Source organism: Salvelinus namaycush, chromosome 16 (assembly GCF_016432855.1).
Source record: "Salvelinus namaycush isolate Seneca chromosome 16, SaNama_1.0, whole genome shotgun sequence".
Lineage (NCBI taxonomy): Eukaryota > Metazoa > Chordata > Actinopteri > Salmoniformes > Salmonidae > Salvelinus > Salvelinus namaycush.
The window spans coordinates 48,421,264-48,442,359 of record NC_052322.1 but is presented as its reverse complement, the minus strand read 5'-3'; the positions used below and the strand labels follow the sequence as shown (position 1 = coordinate 48,442,359).

The 21,096-nt window shown below is 47.7% G+C and overlaps 1 protein-coding gene across 1 annotated transcript; it reads right to left on the bottom strand.

The window, feature by feature from the left end:
- Nucleotides 1–1,305: 1,305 nt before the first annotated feature.
- On the bottom strand, nucleotides 1,306–20,026 carry LOC120061716 (dynactin, 150 kDa isoform-like). Its single transcript, XM_039011612.1, has 15 exons — nucleotides 19,988–20,026; nucleotides 19,567–19,827; nucleotides 17,907–18,431; nucleotides 17,443–17,752; nucleotides 17,298–17,355; nucleotides 17,092–17,155; nucleotides 12,302–12,331; nucleotides 12,077–12,172; nucleotides 9,290–9,361; nucleotides 6,718–6,858; nucleotides 4,331–4,468; nucleotides 3,892–4,027; nucleotides 3,069–3,739; nucleotides 2,552–2,677; nucleotides 1,306–2,430 (listed from the first exon to the last, which is right to left on the bottom strand). Exons 1-15 carry the CDS (start codon nucleotides 20,024–20,026, stop codon nucleotides 2,230–2,232), a joined length of 2,868 nt encoding a protein of 955 aa, XP_038867540.1. The 3' UTR covers nucleotides 1,306–2,229.
- Nucleotides 20,027–21,096: the final 1,070 nt, after the last annotated feature.

Genomic DNA, 21,096 nt, shown 5'->3' with positions numbered 1-21,096 from the left:
ACCGGTCATGCTTGAGGATGTTGCAGGCAGCAGAACGTTCTCCACGGCGTCTCCAGACTGTCACGTCTGTCACATGTGCTCAGTGTGAACCTGCTTTCATCTGTGAAGAGCACAGGGCGCCAGTGGCGAATTTGCCAATCTTGGTGTTCTCTGGCAAATGCCAAACGTCCTGCACGGTGTTGGGCTGTAAGCACAACCCCCACCTGTGGACGTCGGGTCCTCATACCACCCTCATGGAGTCTGTTTCTGACCGTTTGAGCAGACATATGCACATTTGTGGCCTGCTGGAGGTCATTTTGCAGGGCTCTGGCAGTGCTCCTCCTGCTCAAAGGCGGAGGTAGCGGTCCTGCTGCTGGGTTGTTGCCCTCCTACGGCCTCCTCCACATCTCCTGATGTACTGGCCTGTCTCCTGGTAGCGCCTCCATGCTCTGGACACTACGCTGACAGACACAGCAAACCTTCTTGCCACAGCTCGCATTGATGTGCCATCCTGGATGAGCTGCACTACCTGAGCCACTTGTGTGGGTTGTAGACTCCGTCTCATGCTACCACTAGAGTGAAAGCACCGCCAGCATTCAAAAGTGACCAAAAAATCAGCCAGGAAGCATAGGAACTGAGAAGTGGTCTGTGGTCACCACCTGCAGAACCACTCCTTTATTGGGGGTGTCTTGCTAATTGCCTATAATTTCCACCTGTTGTCTATTCCATTTGCACAACAGCATGTGAAATTTATTGTCAATCAGTGTTGCTTCCTAAGTGGACAGTTTGATTTCACAGAAGTGTGATTGACTTGGAGTTACATTGTGTTGTTTAAGTGTTCCCTTTATTTTTTTGAGCAGTGTACTTTATCTTTTTGTTATGTCTTCGGATATTATACTTTTTTTTTTACTATATTGGACCTTCTACAGTCATTTTATTACAGTCGATTTCCACAAACTCCACAAAAATGGACAGCACTTGTGACAATAATGTAAACACAATCATTAACATTAAGGCCGAGATCCGATCCGATCCGATCGTGCCTTGCACCTTTTAAAGGCAATGTTTCCACACTCGCGGAGACTGCATGTCGCCTCGGTGTCAGAGCTGCTAGGAGTACACACACACCGGACTAAACTGTCCCGAGAAAATAATAAAATCCACATCACAATCCAACACCAAATAACAGAATACAAGCCCGCACAAAAGCCAGCGGGCTACCTGCCCTTAAATAGCCTATCCACCAAACTAAACTCAAAACAGGTGCACCCAATCAGCCCAAACTAACAGAAACAAAAAGAAAAGAATCGATGGCAGCTAGTAGGCCGGTGACGACGACCGCCGAGCGCCGCCCGAACAGGAAGAGGCACCATCCTCGGCGGGATTCGTGACACTTGGAAGTTACCTTTAAATGTCAAGCGCGCTACAACGCTGATATACAGCTGATTGGATTGAATCCCGGTCTCTGTTTCTCAAACAAAATGACACAAAACAGAATACTTATTATGATACTTTTCTAATGATTTTCATGATCTGCACGATTTTTTTGTACAACTAAAATATGAGGTGCATTAGTCCAATATAATCATTTCAAACAAAGATATTGAACAATTATTACATAACGATGCATATGCAGCAGAGGAGGCTGCTGGGAGGACGTGGTTTCCATGACGTGGTTTCCATGACGTGGTTTCCATGTGGTTTGATTCCATTTCATTGACTCCATTCCAGCCGTTACTATGAGCCGTCCTCCTCTCAGCAGCTTCCACTGATAGGCAGTAAATTGTTATTTTTATCCCAAAGTTTGTGTAATGTGTAACATTGTAAACATTGATGTTTAAGTCAATCGAACTCTATCTGCAGAGACTACTTTAAAGTTGGAATCAAAAGCAACTAATGCTTAGTTGTCATTCTCAATTCATCTATAAAGGCACACAAAGGTTCTGAGTTATAAATATAAATTAAATTAATAGATTGTTTTGTCTTTTATCATTTGGATTGTTTTTGTTAGATTTTTTTGTTAAAAAATTAATTAATAATACCTTAACAAAAATTCTTAATATACACAAAACAAACTCAATCAAACTATAAATCTTAAACCTGAGCTGTGCTGTGGTAGCCTGAGTCCCAGATCTCTTTGTACTGTCTTGTCAAGTCCAATGTCTTAGAGTTGGCAAGAGAGCCCAAACCGATGTGGGACTCAGGCTAGTGCTGTGGTCAGACAGGCCTGAAGCAGCCAACGTGCTGTGGTCAGACAGGCCTGAAGCAGCCAACGTGTTGTGGAGAGACGGCCTGCAGTAGATAGTCCTCTATGTGTTCCTCTACAGCTGAGTACAGGTCCTGGACTTGGTCCTTGAAGGGAGGATGCCACGCCCACAAGATGGCCGCCGCCACCATGGCCAGGAGCAGTAGTAGTGGAACACAGAGACATATCCACGAGACACAGGGCTTCTACAAACACAAGCAAAAGTACATACAATTCTGGTCTTTAAAAAGTTAACCTGTGGGGGGGGGGGGGACAACAACAAAGGGAGGGTGCTGCACACACACACACACACAAACACACACTCACCCTGCACACCCTGCTGCTGCGTCGGTGGCTGAGCTGTCGGAGTTCGTCCCTGCACTGCGTCAGACGGACCTGGCACGACTGGCACTCTGCCTCCACGGCCTCCAGATCGTTCTGCAGCTCCTCACACTGCACACACACACACACACACACACACACACACACACACACACACACACACACACACACACACACACACACACACACACACACACACACACACACACACACACACACACACACACACACACACACACACACACACACACACAGACACTATGAAATACCAATTTTTTTCACCATTGTGTATGAAATAGAATTTGGGAACTGAATTGAAACATCTTTACATTTAGCTGAGAATTAAATATTCCTGTTCCACTTATTGGTCCAATTCAGGAGGGCGGAGCTCCTGTCATTCCATTCCTACTTATTGGCAACGTTTCAATGAACATGTAATAACTGTCATTATTCTCCTGTAATCACTACGAGGCCTGGGTTTATGAACCCCTTCCTCCCTCACCTCCCTCTCCTTCAGCTGTAGTCGGTCCAGAGCGTGACGGAGCTGCTCCAGAACCTGATCTCCATCTCCCCATGATAACTGCTTCTGCTGTGACGATACAATCAGCTGTTCCTCCTCCTCCTCCTCCTCCTCCTCCTCTGACTGCTCCAGAGACACATCCAACTGGGCCAGGGTCCGCTCCTCCTCCTCTGACTGCTCCAGAGACACATCCAACTGGGCCAGGGTCCGCTCCTCCTCCTCTGACTGCTCCAGAGACACATCCAACTGGGCCAGGGTCCGTTCCAACTCTTCTGACTGCTCCAGAGACACATCCAACTGGGCCAGGGTCCGCTCCTCCTCCTCTGACTGCTCCAGAGACACATCCAACTGGGCCAGGGTCCGCTCCTCCTCCTCTGACTGCTCCAGAGACACATCCAACTGGGCCAGGGTCCGCTCCTCCTCCTCTGACTGCTCCAGAGACACATCCAACTGGGCCAGGGTCCGTTCCAACTCTTCTGACTGCTCCAGAGACACATCCAACTGGGCCAGGGTCCGTTCCAACTCCTCTGGCTGCTCCAGAGACACATCCAACTGGGCCAGGGTCCGCTCCTCCTCCTCTGACTGCTCCAGAGACACATCCAACTGGGCCAAGGATTCATCCAGGGACACCTCCTGAGTCTCAGTTCTGGCATCTAGGAGTCAGGCAAGGCAATATGAGAAAGCCATTCATTAATTAATTCCTTTAGTTTCTACTTTACTACTAAAATATATTTAGATGCAGAACCCCATGAAAATTGGTGTGTGTGTGTATCAAACTATATGTGTTATTTGTATGACCTCTAACCTCTCAACTCCTGGATTTGTTCCCTCAGGTTCTCGTTCTGTTCTTCCAGTAGAACAATGTTGGACTGTAACTCCTCCTCCACTCGCTGTACTGCCCCCAGCTCCTCCCTCAGCCCCGCCTCCTGACCCCTGGCCAGCTGCACACAACAGACACCAACCAGCCTCTTACTTGAGCATTAATATACACATCACACAGCTATGTCTAGACAAACGTTTTTTTTTCTCTCCAGAATTTAAATATGTTTCAGATCCACATTTTATCCAACTCCAGTGAGTTAAATGACAGTAACCCAATGGATCGTACAATATGCAGCGGTCTCCCTGATCATGATGTAGTCTCACTTCGCCAGAGGCTGACTGACTATGATGGCATCCTTCAGTGCCTCACAGAACACTCCAGTCTGCGATAGCTGCTGTCTGCACAGCAGCGGCTACTGTACCTCCAGTTGGTTCTGCAGTTGAAGAACCTGTTCAGAGCTGATCTCCTGTTTCTTCTTCAGCTGTTCTGAGCTCTCCTTCATTTCCTCACACAGACCCTGCCACTGAGCCGCTTCCACTCTGGCTGCCTGCAGCAGCACCTAGTGGACAGAGAAATACACCTACATTATACAGAGAGACAGCACCTAGTGGACAGAGAAATACACCTACATTATACAGAGAGACAGCACCTAGTGAACAGAGAAATACACCTACATTATACAGAGAGACAGCACCTAGTGGACAGAGAAATACACCTACATTATACAGAGAGACAGCACCTAGTGGACAGAGAAATACACCTACATTATACAGAGAGGCAGCACCTAGTGGACAGAGAAATACACCTACATTATACAGAGAGACAGCACCTCGTGGACAGAGAAATACACCTACATTATACAGAGAGACAGCACCTAGTGGACAGAGAAATACACCTACATTATACAGAGAGACAGCACCTAGTGGACAGAGAAATACACCTACATTATACAGAGAGACAGCACCTAGTGGACAGAGAAATACACCTACATTATACAGAGAGACAGCACCTAGTGGACAGAGAAATACACCTACATTATACAGAGAGACAGCACCTAGTGGACAGAGAAATACACCTACATTATACAGAGAGACAGCACCTAGTGGACAGAGAAATACACCTACATTATACAGAGAGACAGCACCTAGTGGACAGAGAAATACACCTACATTATACAGAGAGACAGCACCTAGTGGACAGAGAAATACACCTACATTATACAGAGAGACAGCACCTAGTGGACAGAGAAATACACCTACATTATACAGAGAGACAGCACCTAGTGGACAGAGAAATACACCTACATTATACAGAGAGACAGCACCTAGTGGACAGAGAAATACACCTACATTATACAGAGAGACAGCACCTAGTGGACAGAGAAATACACCTACATTATACAGAGAGACAGCACCTAGTGGACAGAGAAATACACCTACATTATACAGAGAGACAGCACCTAGTGGACAGAGAAATACACCTACATTATACAGAGAGACAGCACCTAGTGGACAGAGAAATACACCTACATTATACAGAGAGACAGCACCTAGTGGACAGAGAAATACACCTACATTATACAGAGAGACAGCACCTAGTGGACAGAGAAATACACCTACATTATACAGAGAGACAGCACCTAGTGGACAGAGAAATACACCTACATTATACAGAGAGACAGCACCTAGTGGACAGAGAAATACACCTACATTATACAGAGAGACAGCACCTAGTGGACAGAGAAATACACCTACATTATACAGAGAGACAGCACCTAGTGGACAGAGAAATACACCTACATTATACAGAGAGACAGCACCTAGTGGACAGAGAAATACACCTACATTATACAGAGAGACAGCACCTAGTGGACAGAGAAATACACCTACATTATACAGAGAGACAGCACCTAGTGAACAGAGAAATACACCTACATTATACAGAGAGACAGCACCTAGTGGACAGAGAAATACATCTACATTATACAGAGAGACAGCACCTAGTGGACAGAGAAATACACCTACATTATACAGAGAGACAGCACCTAGTGGACAGAGAAATACACCTACATTATACAGAGAGACAGCACCTAGTGAACAGAGAAATACACCTACATTATACAGAGAGACAGCACCTAGTGGACAGAGAAATACATCTACATTATACAGAGAGACAGCACCTAGTGGACAGAGTCGTACACCTACATTATACAGAGAGACAGCACCTAGTGGACAGAGAAATACACCTACATTATACAGAGAGACAGCACCTAGTGGACAGAGACGTACACCTACATTATACAGAGAGACAGCACCTAGTGGACAGAGAAGTACATCTACATTATACAGAGAGACAGCACCTAGTGGACAGAGAAGTACATCTACATTATACAGAGAGACAGCACCTAGTGGACAGAGAAGTACATCTACATTATACAAGACAAGCCACTACAAGTGTTATCAATGTAGGGCTTCATAGTTTTTCAATACACTATCTCGACAGTAGAAACCTGGTGAAATGCATCTCATTATAGACAAAACTTAACATCAGTTGAGTATAGATGCAAAGTGCCGGCATGTACATGAACAGGGTGTCTGTATGTGCCAGATAGAGAGACAGAGACAAAGAAAGACCCCAACCTCGAGTGTCTCGGCTTGACTGAGAGTGTGTTATGTGAGGCAGGTATGAACAGGGTATCTGTATGTGCCAGAGCGAGAGAGAGAGAGAGAGAGAGAGAGAGAGAGAGAGAGAGAGAGAGAGAGAGAGAGAGAGAGAGAGAGAGAGAGAGAGAGAGAGAGAGACCCCAACCTCGAGTGTCTCAGCTTGACTGAGAGCTTCCTTTTTCTCCTCTGTTGCCCTCTGGATGACCTCCAAGGCTTTCTCCTCATACGCTCCCTTCTGTTTCTCCATCTGTATCACTAGCTTCTTCACTCCATCCAAGGGGAGTTTCTGTGAGAACAGCAAGTTATAAACTGGTCATACATAGACATACGTACACCCATGCATACCTCACAAGACATGCCACCAGAGGTCTCTTCACAGTCCCCAAGTCCAGAACAGACAATGGGAGGCGCACAGTACTACATAGAGCCATGGCTACATGGAACTCTATTCCACATCAGGTAACTGACGCAAACAGTAGAATCAGATTTAAAAAACAGACAAAAATACACCTTATGGAACAGCGGGGACTGTGAAGAGACACACACACACAGGCAGAGACACATGCATACACACACATGATAACATACGCTTTATATACACACATGGATTTTGTGTTGTAGATATGTGGTAGTAGAGTAGGGGCCTGTTGTGAAATCTGTTGTGAAATGTATTGTAATGCCTTAATTTTGCTGGACTCCAGGACGAGTAGCTGCTGTCTTGGCAGGAACTAATGGGGATCCATAATAAACCCCAGGAAAAGTAGCTGTTGCCTTGGCAGGAACTAATGAGGATCCATAATAAACCCGAGGAAGAGTAGCTGCTGCCTTGGCAGGAACTAATGGGGATCCATAATAAACCCCAGGAAGAGTAGCTGCTGCCTTGGCAGGAACTAATGGGGATCCATAATAAACCCCAGGAAGAGTAGCTGCTGCCTTGGCAGGAACTAATGGGGATTCATAATAAACCCCAGGAAGAGTAGCTGCTGCCTTGGCAGGAACTAATGGGGATCCATAATAAACCCCAGGAAGAGTAGCTGCTGCCTTGGCAGGAACTAATGGGGATCCATAATAAACCCCAGGAAGAGTAGCTGCTGTCTTGGCAGGAACTAATGGGGATCCATAATAAACCCCAGGAAGAGTAGCTGCTGTCTTGGCAGGAACTAATGGGGATCCATAATAAACCCCAGGAAGAGTAGCTGCTGTCTTGGCAGGAACTAATGGGGATCCATAATAAACCCCAGGAAGAGTAGCTGCTGCCTTGGCAGGAACTAATGGGGATCCATAATAAGCCCCAGGAAGAGTAGCTGCTGCCTTGGCAGGAACTAATGGGGATCCATAATAAACCCCAGGAAGAGTAGCTGCTGCCTTGGCAGGAACTAATGGGGATCCATAATAAACCTGAGGAAGAGTAGCTGCTGCCTTGACAGGAACTAATGGGGATCCATAATAAACCCCAGGAAGAGTAGCTGCTGCCTTGACAGGAACTAATGGGGATCCATAATGAACCCCAGGAAGAGTAGCTGCTGCCTTGACAGGAACTAATGGGGATCCATAATAAACCCCAGGAAGAGTAGCTGCTGCCTTGACAGGAACTAATGGGGATCCATAATAAACCCCAGGAAGAGTAGCTGCTGCCTTGGCAGGAACTAATGGGGATCCATAATAAGCCCCAGGAAGAGTAGCTGCTGCCTTGACAGGAACTAATGGGGATCCATAATAAACCTGAGGAAGAGTAGCTGCTGCCTTGACAGGAACTAATGGGGATCCATAATGAACCCCAGGAAGAGTAGCTGCTGCCTTGACAGGAACTAATGGGGATCCATAATAAACCCCAGGAAGAGTAGCTGCTGCCTTGACAGGAACTAATGGGGATCCATAATAAACCCCAGGAAGAGTAGCTGCTGCCTTGGCAGGAACTAATGGGGATCCATAATAAGCCCCAGGAAGAGTAGCTGCTGCCTTGACAGGAACTAATGGGGATCCATAATAAACCCCAGGAAGAGTAGCTGCTGCCTTGACAGGAACTAATGGGGATCCATAATAAACCTGAGGAAGAGTAGCTGCTGCCTTGACAGGAACTAATGGGGATCCATAATAAACCCCAGGAAGAGTAGCTGCTGCCTTGACAGGAACTAATGGGGATCCATAATAAACCCCAGGAAGAGTAGCTGCTGTCTTGGCAGGAACTAATGGGGATCCATAATAAACCCCAGGAAGAGTAGCTGCTGCCTTGACAGGAACTAATGGGGATCCATAATAAACCCCAGGAAGAGTAGCTGCTGCCTTGACAGGAACTAATGGGGATCCATAATAAACCCCAGGAAGAGTAGCTGCTGTCTTGGCAGGAACTAATGGGGTTCCATATTAATAAATACAAATACATGAGCTTAAGGAGGTATAACCCACAAACCACATGGCAACACCACTCTCTGTGTACAGTATCATCGGATCAGTATGAGATGGTTGTTGGTTCTGAACCGAGATATTGCCTGAATGGTTGTTTTAACCAAAGGGCAGCATACAACTGTTATAGATCCTACTAATGACATTTTACCGGGATGCCAAACACATACTTTTCAAACTCATGTTGCAAACATTAGAAGCATCTGACAACAAAATAGGACAAACTAGAACTGACAAGAGTGATATTTTATCTTTGCTGAGAAGGAGCACATCCTCAGTCCACAGCTGCGGATGCAGCAGGGTGCTATTCTTACCTGCAGGCAGACTTGCAGCTGTGTTTCCAATGCTCTGATCTTGTTCTTTAGTAGGTCTTCATTGCAGCTTGTCTGTGGGAGTGGAGAGGAAACGTGTTGCACTACTGAAATCTGCTGAGGAAAGACTAACGGCTGGTTGACACCACCAACGAGTCTCCTTACTCGTCGCCACGGTCTGTCCCGTATATGCACCAATTAAAGGCAGACACAGTCTGTTGTGAACAGAAACAATAAGAACACACCCTTCCTGTATGAGAGCTACAGCAATCTCTCTTCCTAGATACTGATGTTCTCTGATGTTACTCTGTGAGCAAGGTACAGACGAGAGCAGAAGGAAGCTAGCCGTTAACCACAGACCCATCCTGCCTGCTGTACCGTAGTCAGAAACAGAGAAACACTACAGTCTCATCCTGTCTGCTGTACCGTAGTCAGAAACAGAGAAACACTACAGTCTCATCCTGCCTGCTGTACCGTAGTCAGAAACAGAGAACACTACAGTCTCATCCTGTCTGCTGTACCGTAGTCAGAAACAGAGAAACACTACAGTCTCATCCTGTCTGCTGTGCCGTAGTCAGAAACAGAGAAACACTACAGTCTCATCCTGTCTGCTGTGCCGTAGTCAGAAACAGAGAACACTACAGTCTCATCCTGTCTGCTGTACCGTAGTCAGAAACAGAGAAACACTACAGTCTCATCCTGCCTGCTGTACCGTAGTCAGAAACAGAGAACACTACAGTCTCATCCTGTCTGCTGTACTGTAGTCAGAAACAGAGAAACACTACAGTCTCATCCTGTCTGCTGTACCGTAGTCAGAAACAGAGAACACTACAGTCTCATCCTGCCTGCTGTACCGTAGTCAGAAACAGAGAACACTACAGTCTCATCCTGCCTGCTGTACCGTAGTCAGAAACAGAGAACACTACAGTCTCATCCTGTCTGCTGTACCGTAGTCAGAAACAGAGAAACACTACAGTCTCATCCTGTCTGCTGTACCGTAGTCAGAAACAGAGAACACTACAGTCTCATCCTGTCTGCTGTACCGTAGTCAGAAACAGAGAAACACTACAGTCTCATCCTGTCTGCTGTACCGTAATCAGAAACAGAGAACACTACAGTCTCATCCTGCCTGCTGTACCGTAGTCAGAAACAGAGAAACACTACAGTCTCATCCTGTCTGCTGTACCGTAGTCAGAAACAGAGAACACTACAGTCTCATCCTGTCTGCTGTACCGTAGTCAGAAACAGAGAAACACTACAGTCTCATCCTGTCTGCTGTACCGTAGTCAGAAACAGAGAAACACTACAGTCTCATCCTGTCTGCTGTACCGTAGTCAGAAACAGAGAACACTACAGTCTCATCCTGTCTGCTGTACCGTAGTCAGAAACAGAGAAACACAACAGGTTTCCCTTATCTGGGGGGGGAATGGAACTGTCAGCTGGGTAGTGATCAACTGTGGTGAGAATGGTAGAGAAGTAGATATGATAGCTCTCCTCATGTTAGTGTGTATGTATGTGCCTAGGTTAAGAGAATGTTATAAAAGGAACATCTTTGGATATGCACGGGAGAGCTCTCACGAATAAAATTGGATTTGACTAATTGTGAGTTGGGAATTCTGTCTGTTTCATTTAAACCAGAACTTTACACATTCTGGGTTGCAGACCTATAAAGATAATTGCAATTTATGAACATTGATTACAAAATTCCACAACAGTGAGGCAGGTATGAGGAAAGTGGGTGTGGTATGTGAGGCAGGTATGAGGAAAGTGGGTGTGGTATGTGAGGCAGGTATGAGGAAAGTGGGTGTGGTATGTGAGGCAGGTATGAGGAAAGTGGGTGTGGTATGTGAGGCAGGTATGAGGAAAGTGGGTGTGGTATGTGAGGCAGGTACGAGGAAAGTGGGTGTGGTATGTGAGGCAGGTATGAGGAAAGTGGGTGTGGTATGTGAGGCAGGTATGAGGAAAGTGGGTGTGGTATGTCAGGCAGGTAGGAGAAAGTGGGTGTGGTATGTAAGGCAGGTAGGAGGAAAGTGGGTGTGGTATGTCAGGCAGATATGAGGAAAGTGGGTGTGGTATGTGAGATAGGTATGAGAAAAGTGGGTGTGGTATGTGAGGCAGGTATGAGGAAAGTGGGTGTGGTATGTGAGGCAGGTATGAGGAAAGTGGGTGTGGTATGTCAGGCAGGTAGGAGGAAAGTGGGTGTGGTATGTCAGGCAGGTAGGAGAAAGTGGGTGTGGTATGTAAGGCAGGTAGGAGGAAAGTGGGTGTGGTATGTCAGGCAGATATGAGGAAAGTGGGTGTGGTATGTGAGGCAGGTAGGAGGAAAGTGGGTGTGGTATGTGAGGCAGGTAGGAGGAAAGTGGGTGTGGTATGTGAGGCAGGTATGAGGAAAGTGGGTGTGGTATGTGAGACAGGTATGAGGAAAGTGGGTGTGGTATGTGAGGCAGGTATGAGGAAAGTGGGTGTGGTATGTGAGGCAGGTATGAGGAAAGTGGGTGTGGTATGTGAGGCAGGTACGAGGAAAGTGGGTGTGGTATGTGAGGCAGGTACGAGGAAAGTGGGTGTGGTATGTGAGGCAGGTACGAGGAAAGTGGGTGTGGTATGTGAGGCAGGTACGAGGAAAGTGGGTGTGGTATGTGAGGCAGGTACGAGGAAAGTGGGTGTGGTATGTGAGGCAGGTACGAGGAAAGTGGGTGTGGTATGTGAGGCAGGTATGAGGAAAGTGGGTGTGGTATGTGAGGCAGGTATGAGGAAAGTGGGTGTGGTATGTGAGGCAGGTAAGTGTCTTACAGTCCATAGGGTGTCAGAGTGATGCAGCAGGGTGGAGCCACGCTTCTGGAGAACAGCCAACTTCTTCTTCAGGCCCTCCTCTCTCCATAGAGCTTCCTGCCGCGAGGAGGAACAGAACAGGATGTCATATGAAGGCCAAACACTTCCTTAAAGGACAACTAGCCGGACACATGTTTAACTGGCCACATTACAGGTTGGGTAAAAAAAACAAAAAAAACGTTTTACCTGCAAGTAAACATCCAGCTGAATAACTTCCTGTCAAGGAGGAACAGGGGAAAGTTAAAAGAACATTTTGTTACTGTAGTGACTGATCTATATGGGGGGGGGGGGGGGGGGGTGTATTTAACCTCAGACTGTAGTGACTGATCTATATGGGGGGGGGGGGGTATTTAACCTCAGACTGTAGTGACTGATCTATATGGGGGGGTATTTAACCTCAGACTGTAGTGACTGATCTGTATGGGGGGGGGGGGGTGTATTTAACCTCAGACTGTAGTGACTGATCTATATGGGGGGGGGGGGGGGTATTTAACCTCAGACTGTAGTGACTGATCTACATGGGGGGGGGGGGGGTGTATTTAACCTCAGTCTGTGTGACTGATCTGTATGGGGGAGGGGGGTATTTAACCTCAGACTGTAGTGACTGATCTATATGGGGGGGGGGGGGGGGTATTTAACCTCAGACTGTAGTGACTGATCTGTATGGGGGGGGGGGGTATTTAACCTCAGACTGTAGTGACTGATCAATATGGGGGGGGTGTATTTAACCTCAGTCTGTAGTGACTGATCTGTATGGGGGGGGGGTATTTAACCTCAGACTGTAGTGACTGATCTATATGGGGGGGGGGGGGGGTATTTAACCTCAGACTGTAGTGACTGATCTGTATGGGGGGGGGGGGGGGGTGTATTTAACCTCAGACTGTAGTGACTGATCTATATGGGGGGGGGGGGTGTATTTAACCTCAGACTGTAGTGACTGATCTATATGGGGGGGGGGGGGGGTATTTAACCTCAGACTGTAGTGACTGATCTATATGGGGGGGGGGGGGGGTATTTAACCTCAGACTGTAGTGACTGATCTATAGGGGGGGGGGGGTATTTAACCTCAGACTGTAGTGACTGATCTATATGGGGGGGGGGGGTATTTAACCTCAGACTGTAGTGACTGATCTATATGGGGGGGTATTTAACCTCAGACTGTAGTGACTGATCTGTATGGGGGGGGGGGTGTATTTACCTCAGACTGTAGTGACTGATCTATATGGGGGGGGGGGGGGTATTTAACCTCAGACTGTAGTGACTGATCTAATGGGGGGGGGGGGGGGGGGTGTATTAACCTCAGTCTGTAGTGACTGATCTGTATGGGGAGGGGGGGTATTTAACCTCAGACTGTAGTGACTGATCTATATGGTGGGGGGGGGGGGGGGGTATTTAACCTCAGACTGTAGTGACTGATCTGTATGGGGGGGGGGGGGTGTATTTAACCTCAGACTGTAGTGGACTGATCTTATGGGGGGGGGGGTATTTAACCTCAGACTGTAGTGACTGATCAATATGGGGGGGGTGTATTTAACCTCAGTCTGTAGTGACTGATCTGTATGGGGGAGGGGGGTATTTAACCTCAGACTGTAGTGACTGATCTATATGGGGGGGGGGGGGGGGTATTTAACCTCAGACTGTAGTGACTGATCTGTATGGGGGGGGGGGGGGGGGTGTATTTAACCTCAGACTGTAGTGACTGATCATATGTGGGGGGGGGGGGGGGGGGTGTATTTAACCTCAGACTGTAGTGACTGATCTATATGGGGGGGGGGGTATTTAACCTCAGTCTGTAGTGACTGATCTGTATGGGGGAGGGGGGTATTTAACCTCAGACTGTAGTGACTGATCTATATGGGGGGGGGGGGGGGGTATTTAACCTCAGACTGTAGTGACTGATCTGTATGGGGGGGGGGGGGGTGTATTTAACCTCAGACTGTAGTGACTGATCTATATGGGGGGGGGGGGGGGGTGTATTTAACCTCAGACTGTAGTGACTGATCTATATGGGGGGGGGGGGGGTTGTATTTAACCTCAGACTGTAGTGACTGATCTATATGGGGGGGGGGGGGGGGGGGGGGTATTTAACCTCAGACTGTAGTGACTGATCTATATGGGGGGGGGGGGGGGTATTTAACCTCAGACTGTAGTGACGATCTATATGGGGGGGGGGGGGGTATTTAACCCAGACTGTAGTGACTGATCTATATGGGGGGGGTGTATTTAACCTCAGTCTGTAGTGACTGATCTGTATGGGGGAGGGGGGTATTTAACCTCAGACTGTGAGTGACTGATCTATATGGGGGGGGGGTATTTAACCTCAGACTGTAGTGACTGATCTGTATGGGGGGGGGGGGGGGGGTGTATTTAACCTCAGACTGTAGTGACTGATCTATATGGGGGGGGGGGGGGGGGGGGGTGTATTTAACCTCAGACTGTAGTGACTGATCTATATGGGGGGGGGGGGTGTATTTAACCTCAGACTGTAGTGACTGATCTATATGGGGGGGGGGGGGGGGGGGTATTTAACCTCAGACTGTAGTGACTGATCTATATGGGGGGGGGGGGGGTATTTACCTCAGACTGTAGTTGACTGATCTATATGGGGGGGGGGGGGTATTTAACCTCAGACTGTAGTAACTGATCTATATGGGGGGGGGGGGTATTTAACCTCAGACTGTAGTGACTGATCTATATGGGGGGGTATTTAACCTCAGACTGTAGTGACTGATCTGTATGGGGGGGGGGGGGGTGTATTTAACCTCAGACTGTAGTGACTGATCTATATGGGGGGGGGGGGGGGGGGGTATTTAACCTCAGACTGTAGTGACTGATCTATATGGGGGGGGGGGGGGGGGGTGTATTTAACCTCAGTCTGTAGTGACTGATCTGTATGGGGGAGGGGGGTATTTAACCTCAGACTGTAGTGACAGATCTATATGGGGGGGGGGGTATTTAACCTCAGTCTGTAGTGCTGATCTGTATGGGGGAGGGGGGTATTTACCTCAGACTGTAGTGACTGATCTATATGGGGGGGGGGGGGGGTGGTATTGTTTTAACCTCAGACTGTAGTGACTGATCTATATGGGGGGGGGGGGTATTTAACCTCAGTCTGTAGTGACTGATCTGTATGGGGGAGGGGGGTATTTAACCTCAGACTGTAGTGACTGATCATATGGGGGGGGGGGGGGGGGTATTTAACCTCAGACTGTAGTGACTGATCTGTATGGGGGGGGGGGGGGGGGTGTATTTAACCTCAGACTGTAGTGACTGATCTATATGGGGGGGGGGGGGGGGGGTGTATTTAACCTCAGACTGTAGTGACTGATCTATATGGGGGGGGGGGGGTGTATTTAACCTCAGACTGTAGTGACTGATCTATATGGGGGGGGGGGGGGGTATTTAACCTCAGACTGTAGTGACTGATCTATATGGGGGGGGGGGGGGTATTTAACCTCAGACTGTAGTGACTGATCTATATGGGGGGTGTATTTAACCTCAGTCTGTAGTGACTGATCTGTATGGGGGAGGGGGGGTATTTACCTCAGACTGTAGTGACTGATCTATATGGGGGGGGGGTATTTAACCTCAGACTGTAGTGACTGATCTGTATGGGGGGGGGGGGGGGGGTGTATTAACCTCAGACTGCAGTGACTGATCTATATGGGGGGGGGGGGGGGGGTGTATTTAACCTCAGACTGTAGTGACTGATCTATATGGGGGGGGGGGGGGGGGGGGGGGGGGGTATTTAACCTCAGACTGTAGTGACTGATCTATATGGGGGGGGGGGGGTATTTAACCTCAGACTGTAGTGACTGATCTATATGGGGGGGGGGGGGGTATTTAACCTCAGACTGTAGTGACTGATCTATATGGGGGGGTGTATTTAACCTCAGTCTGTAGTGACTGATCTGTATGGGGGAGGGGTATTTAACCTCAGACTGTAGTGACTGATCTATATGGGGGGGGGGGGTATTTAACCTCAGACTGTAGTGACTGATCTATATGGGGGGGGGGGGGGGTATTTAACCTCAGACTGTAGTGACTGATCTATATGGGGGGGGGGGGTATTTAACCTCAGACTGTAGTGACTGATCTATATGGGGGGTATTTAACCTCAGACTGTAGTGACTGATCTGTATGGGGGGGGGGGGGGTGTATTTAACCTCAGACTGTAGTGACTGATCTATATGGGGGGGGGGGGGGGGGTATTTAACCTCAGACTGTAGTGACTGATCTATATGGGGGGGGGGGGGGGGGGGGGTGTATTTACCCTCAGTCTGTAGTGACTGATCTGTATGGGGGAGGGGGGTATTTAACCTCAGACTGTAGTGACAGATCTATATGGGGGGGGGGGGGGGTATTTAACCTCAGACTGTAGTGACTGATCTGTATGGGGGGGGGGGGGGTGTATTTAACCTCAGACTGTAGTGACTGATCTATATGGGGGGGGGGGTATTTAACCTCAGACTGTAGTGACTGATCAATATGGGGGGGGTGTATTTAACCTCAGTCTGTAGTGACTGATCTGTATGGGGGGAGGGGGGTATTTAACCTCAGACTGTAGTGACTGATCTATATGGGGGGGGGGGGGGGGTATTTAACCTCAGACTGTAGTGACTGATCTATATGGGGGGGGGGGGTGTATTTAACCTCAGACTGTAGTGACTGATCTATATGGGGGGGGGGGGGGGGTATTTAACCTCAGACTGTAGTGACTGATCTATATGGGGGGGGGGGGGTATTTAACCTCAGACTGTAGTGACTGATCTATATGGGGGGGGGGGGGTATTAACCTCAGACTGTAGTGACTGATCTGTATGGGGGGGGGGGGGGGGTATTTAACCTCAGACTGTAGTGACTGATCTGTACAAGGGGGTGGGGGGGGGGGGGGGGTGTATTTAACCTCAGACTGTAGTGACTGATCTATATGGCACTGCACACAATTGTGAGCAAGGTGGATTGTGGAAACTCACAGATTCCTTGACGGTAACATAGCCAGGCCTGTATATAGAGCCAGATGTGTACATAGAGCCAGGCCTGTATATAGAAAACATTTATTTTGTTACAGAGACTGACATCAAGAAAACAACAGAATCAGAGATTTGATGTGTTTTCTGCTACTACAGTTTGTGGGTTTTATACACCATCATTTCAAGACAAATACATGATTGAGACTCACTCTGTCTGTGAGCTGACTTCTTGCTGTGTCTTCTTACCTCCTGTACCCTTCAGGATGCCTGGTAGAGTGAAATGGCAATGTTTTCATTAAATATGACTTGGTCATAATTGTATTGTATGGAAGTGTTATAAAGAAATAGAAGTACCCTTTCCTTTCTTTGTCGAGGCTTTTAACCTGGGCTGGACTAGATCTCTGCTCGGGGTGGAGGTCTTCAGGGTGGAGGTAGGGGTGGAGGTAGGGGTGGAGGTAGGAGTGGAGGTAGGGGTGGAGGTAGGGGTGGAGGTAGGGGTGGAGGTAGGTGTGAGGTAGGGGTGGAGGTAGTGGAGTAGGGTGGAGGTAGGGGTGGAGGGTAGGTGTGGAGGTAGGAGTGGAGGTAGGGGTGGAGGTAAGGGTGGACGTAGGGGTGGAGGTAGGGGTGGAGGTAGGGGTGGAGGTGGGTGGTTGTTTTGTAGAGGCTTTTAACCTGGGCTGGACTAGATCTCTGCTCGGGGTGGACGTAGGGTTGGAGGTAGGGGTCGAGGTAGAGGTGGAGGTAGGGGTGGAGGTAGGGGTGGAGGTAGGGGTGGAGGTGGGTGGTTGTTTTGTCGAGGCTTTTAACCTGGGCTGGACTAGTTCTCTGCTCGGGGTGGACGTCTTCAGGGTGGAGGTAGGGGTGGAGGTAGGGGTGGAGGTAGGGGTGGAGGTAGGTGTGGAGGTAGGGGTGGAGGTAGGAGTGGAGGTAGGGGTGGAGGTAAGGATGGGGGTAGGGGTGGAGGTAGGGGTGGAGGTAGGGGTGGAGGTGGGTGGTTGTTTTGTAGAGGCTTTTAACCTGGGCTGGACTAGATCTCTGCTCGGGGTGGACGTAGGGTTGGAGGTAGGGGTCGAGGTAGAGGTGGAGGTAGGGGTGGAGGTAGGGGTGGAGTTAGGGGTGGAGGTGGGTGGTTGTTTTGTCGAGGCTTTTAACCTGGGCTGGACTAGTTCTCTGCTCGGGGTGGACGTCTTCAGGGTGGAGGTAGGGGTGGAGGTGGGTGGTTCTCTGGTCGAGGTGGTGAAGGTTGGGGTGGAGGTGGTGAAGGTTGGGGTGGAGGTGGTGAAGGTGGAGGAAACTGCCTCTAGTGTTCTAGTACTGCTCTTCTCATTTTTCCATATTGAGGCCTGGTAAATACAACAGTGATAATGAAGGAACTGAATAATTATGCTGTAACGTTACCTTAATGAATAAATGAGCCCTGGATAGTCAGAATCAGACTATAGACTGTAGCCCTATTAGCAAGATACACTTCAAATATATTGTTAAAACCAATAGACATGCAGTAAAGTAGATGGTAAACCAATAGGCATGTAGTAAAGTAGATGGTAAACCAATAGGCATGTAGTAAAGTAGATGATAAACCAATAGGCATGCAGTAAAGTAGATGATAAACCAATAGGCATGCAGTAAAGTAGATGATAAACCAATAGGCATGCAGTAAAGTAGATGATAAACCAATAGGCATGCAGTAAAGTAGATGATAAACCAATTGGCATGCAGTAAAGTAGATGGTAAACCAATAGGCATGTAGTAAAGTAGATGGTAAACCAATAGGCATGTAGTAAATAGATGGTAAACCAATTGGCATGCAGTAAAGTAGATGATAAACCAATTGGCATGCAGTAAAGTAGATGGTAAACCAATAGGCATGTAGTAAAGTAGATGGTAAACCAATAGGCATGTAGTAAATAGATGGTAAACCAATAGGCATGCAGTAAAGTAGATTGTAAACCAATAGGCATGTAGTAAAGTAGATGGTAAACCAATAGGCGTGTAGTAAAGTAGATGGTAAACCAATAGGCATGCGGTAAAGTAGATGGTAAACCAATAGGCATGTAGTACAGTAGATTGTAAACCAATAGGCATGTAGTAAAGTAGATTGTAAACCAATAGGCATGTAGTAACGTAGATTGTAAACCAATAGGCATAGAGTAAAGTAGATGGTAAACCAATAGGCATGCGGTAAAGTAGATGGTAAACCAATAGGCATGTAGTAAAGTAGGTGGTAAACCATGAATTACATGTGTTTTCTTTTACCCATTCACTGTTGTCCAGGTCATCTTTGGATGTCTTTATTCTTCGAGCCATTATCAATGGCCGTCCATTGGACATAAGCCTAGGGGGCATAGGCCAATTGATGTTACACTGCAAAGACTCTGTCTTCGCTTCGTCACAGATGACACAACTGTCATCCTTGACCTTTGCAGAGTCTTTCGCCCTTTGTGACCCATGCAGATTTGACTTAGGGGTCACACTGACCTTAGCCTCCACCGTCTCTGACTTGGCTGTGTCACAGATGACACAACTGTCGTCCTTGACCTTTCCAGAATCTTTGGCCCTTTCTGGGCTGACCGATCGTCTTATATCGAATTCCTCCTGTCTCTTCCGCCTCAGCTCCTTCTTGATCCACCGTGTGTCCAGTTCTCTGGTTGGGCTCCGACAGGAAGTGATGTTGTTACGTCCCCGGAGTCCCTCGTGTTTCTCTGCCCGCTGCTCACTCTTCTGGTCGTATTCTTTCACCTGGCGCAATAGAGGGTTTTATGGTCAAACAACTGGAATAGCGGTGCTACCTTAAATAAACGAATGACGCATCAGAAGTTGAAGCACGACTCCAAGGTTAAAAACATAGCGTGACCTTTCAGCCAGAGACCTTCATCAGGCAGAGTTGTTATTCTCTCACCTTAAACCACTTGGTCAGGGTGATATCCAGGGTCTCCATGGTAGTCTGGTTGTTATGATGAGGGTGTAGGCCTAGTCTTACAACTGCAAGTGAATATGTTAAAAAATAAAGTATATTGTTATTGCAATTGACATGTAGAGACACATGACAAATATAGCAGTTAAAATGGTTGTGTCAGATTGGCTAAATGAATGCAGGAGTGGAGGTGGTGGATACCGTGGTGAATAACCTGGTGGATAACCTGGTGAATAACCTGGTGAATAACCTGGTGAATAACGTGGTGAATAACCTGGTGAATAACCTGGTGAATAACGTGGTGAATAACGTGGTGAATAACCTGGTGAATAACCTGGTGAATAACCTGGTGGATAACCTGGTGAATAACGTGGTGAATAACCTGGTGAATAACCTGGTGAATAACCTGGTGAATAACCTGGTGGATAACCTGGTGAATAACGTGGTGAATAACGTGATGGATAACCTGGTGAATAACCTGGTGAATAACGTGGTGAATAACGTGGTGAATAACCTGGTGAATAACCTGGTGAATAACCTGGTGGATAACCTGGTGAATAACGTGGTGAATAACCTGGTGAATAACGTGGTGAATAACCTGGTGAATAACCTGGTGGATAACCTGGTGGATAACCTGGTGAATAACCTGGTGAATAACCTGGTGAATAACGTGATGAATAACATGGTGAATAACGTGGTGAATAACGTGGTGAATAACGTGGTGAATAACGTGGTGAATAACGTGGTGAATAACGTGGTGAATAACCTGGTGAATAACGTGGTGAATAACCTGGTGAATAACCTGGTGAATAACCTGGTGAATAACGTGGTGAATAACCTGGTGAATAACCTGGTGAATAACGTGGTGAATAACCTGGTGGATAACGTGGTGAATAACCTGGTGAATAACCTGGTGAATAACCTGGTGAATAACGTGGTGAATAACCTGGTGAATAACCTGGTGGATAACCTGGTGAATAACCTGGTGAATAACCTGGTGAATAACGTGGTGAATAACCTGGTGAATAACCTGGTGAATAACGTGGTGAATAACCTGGTGAATAACGTGGTGAATAACCTGGTGAATAACGTGG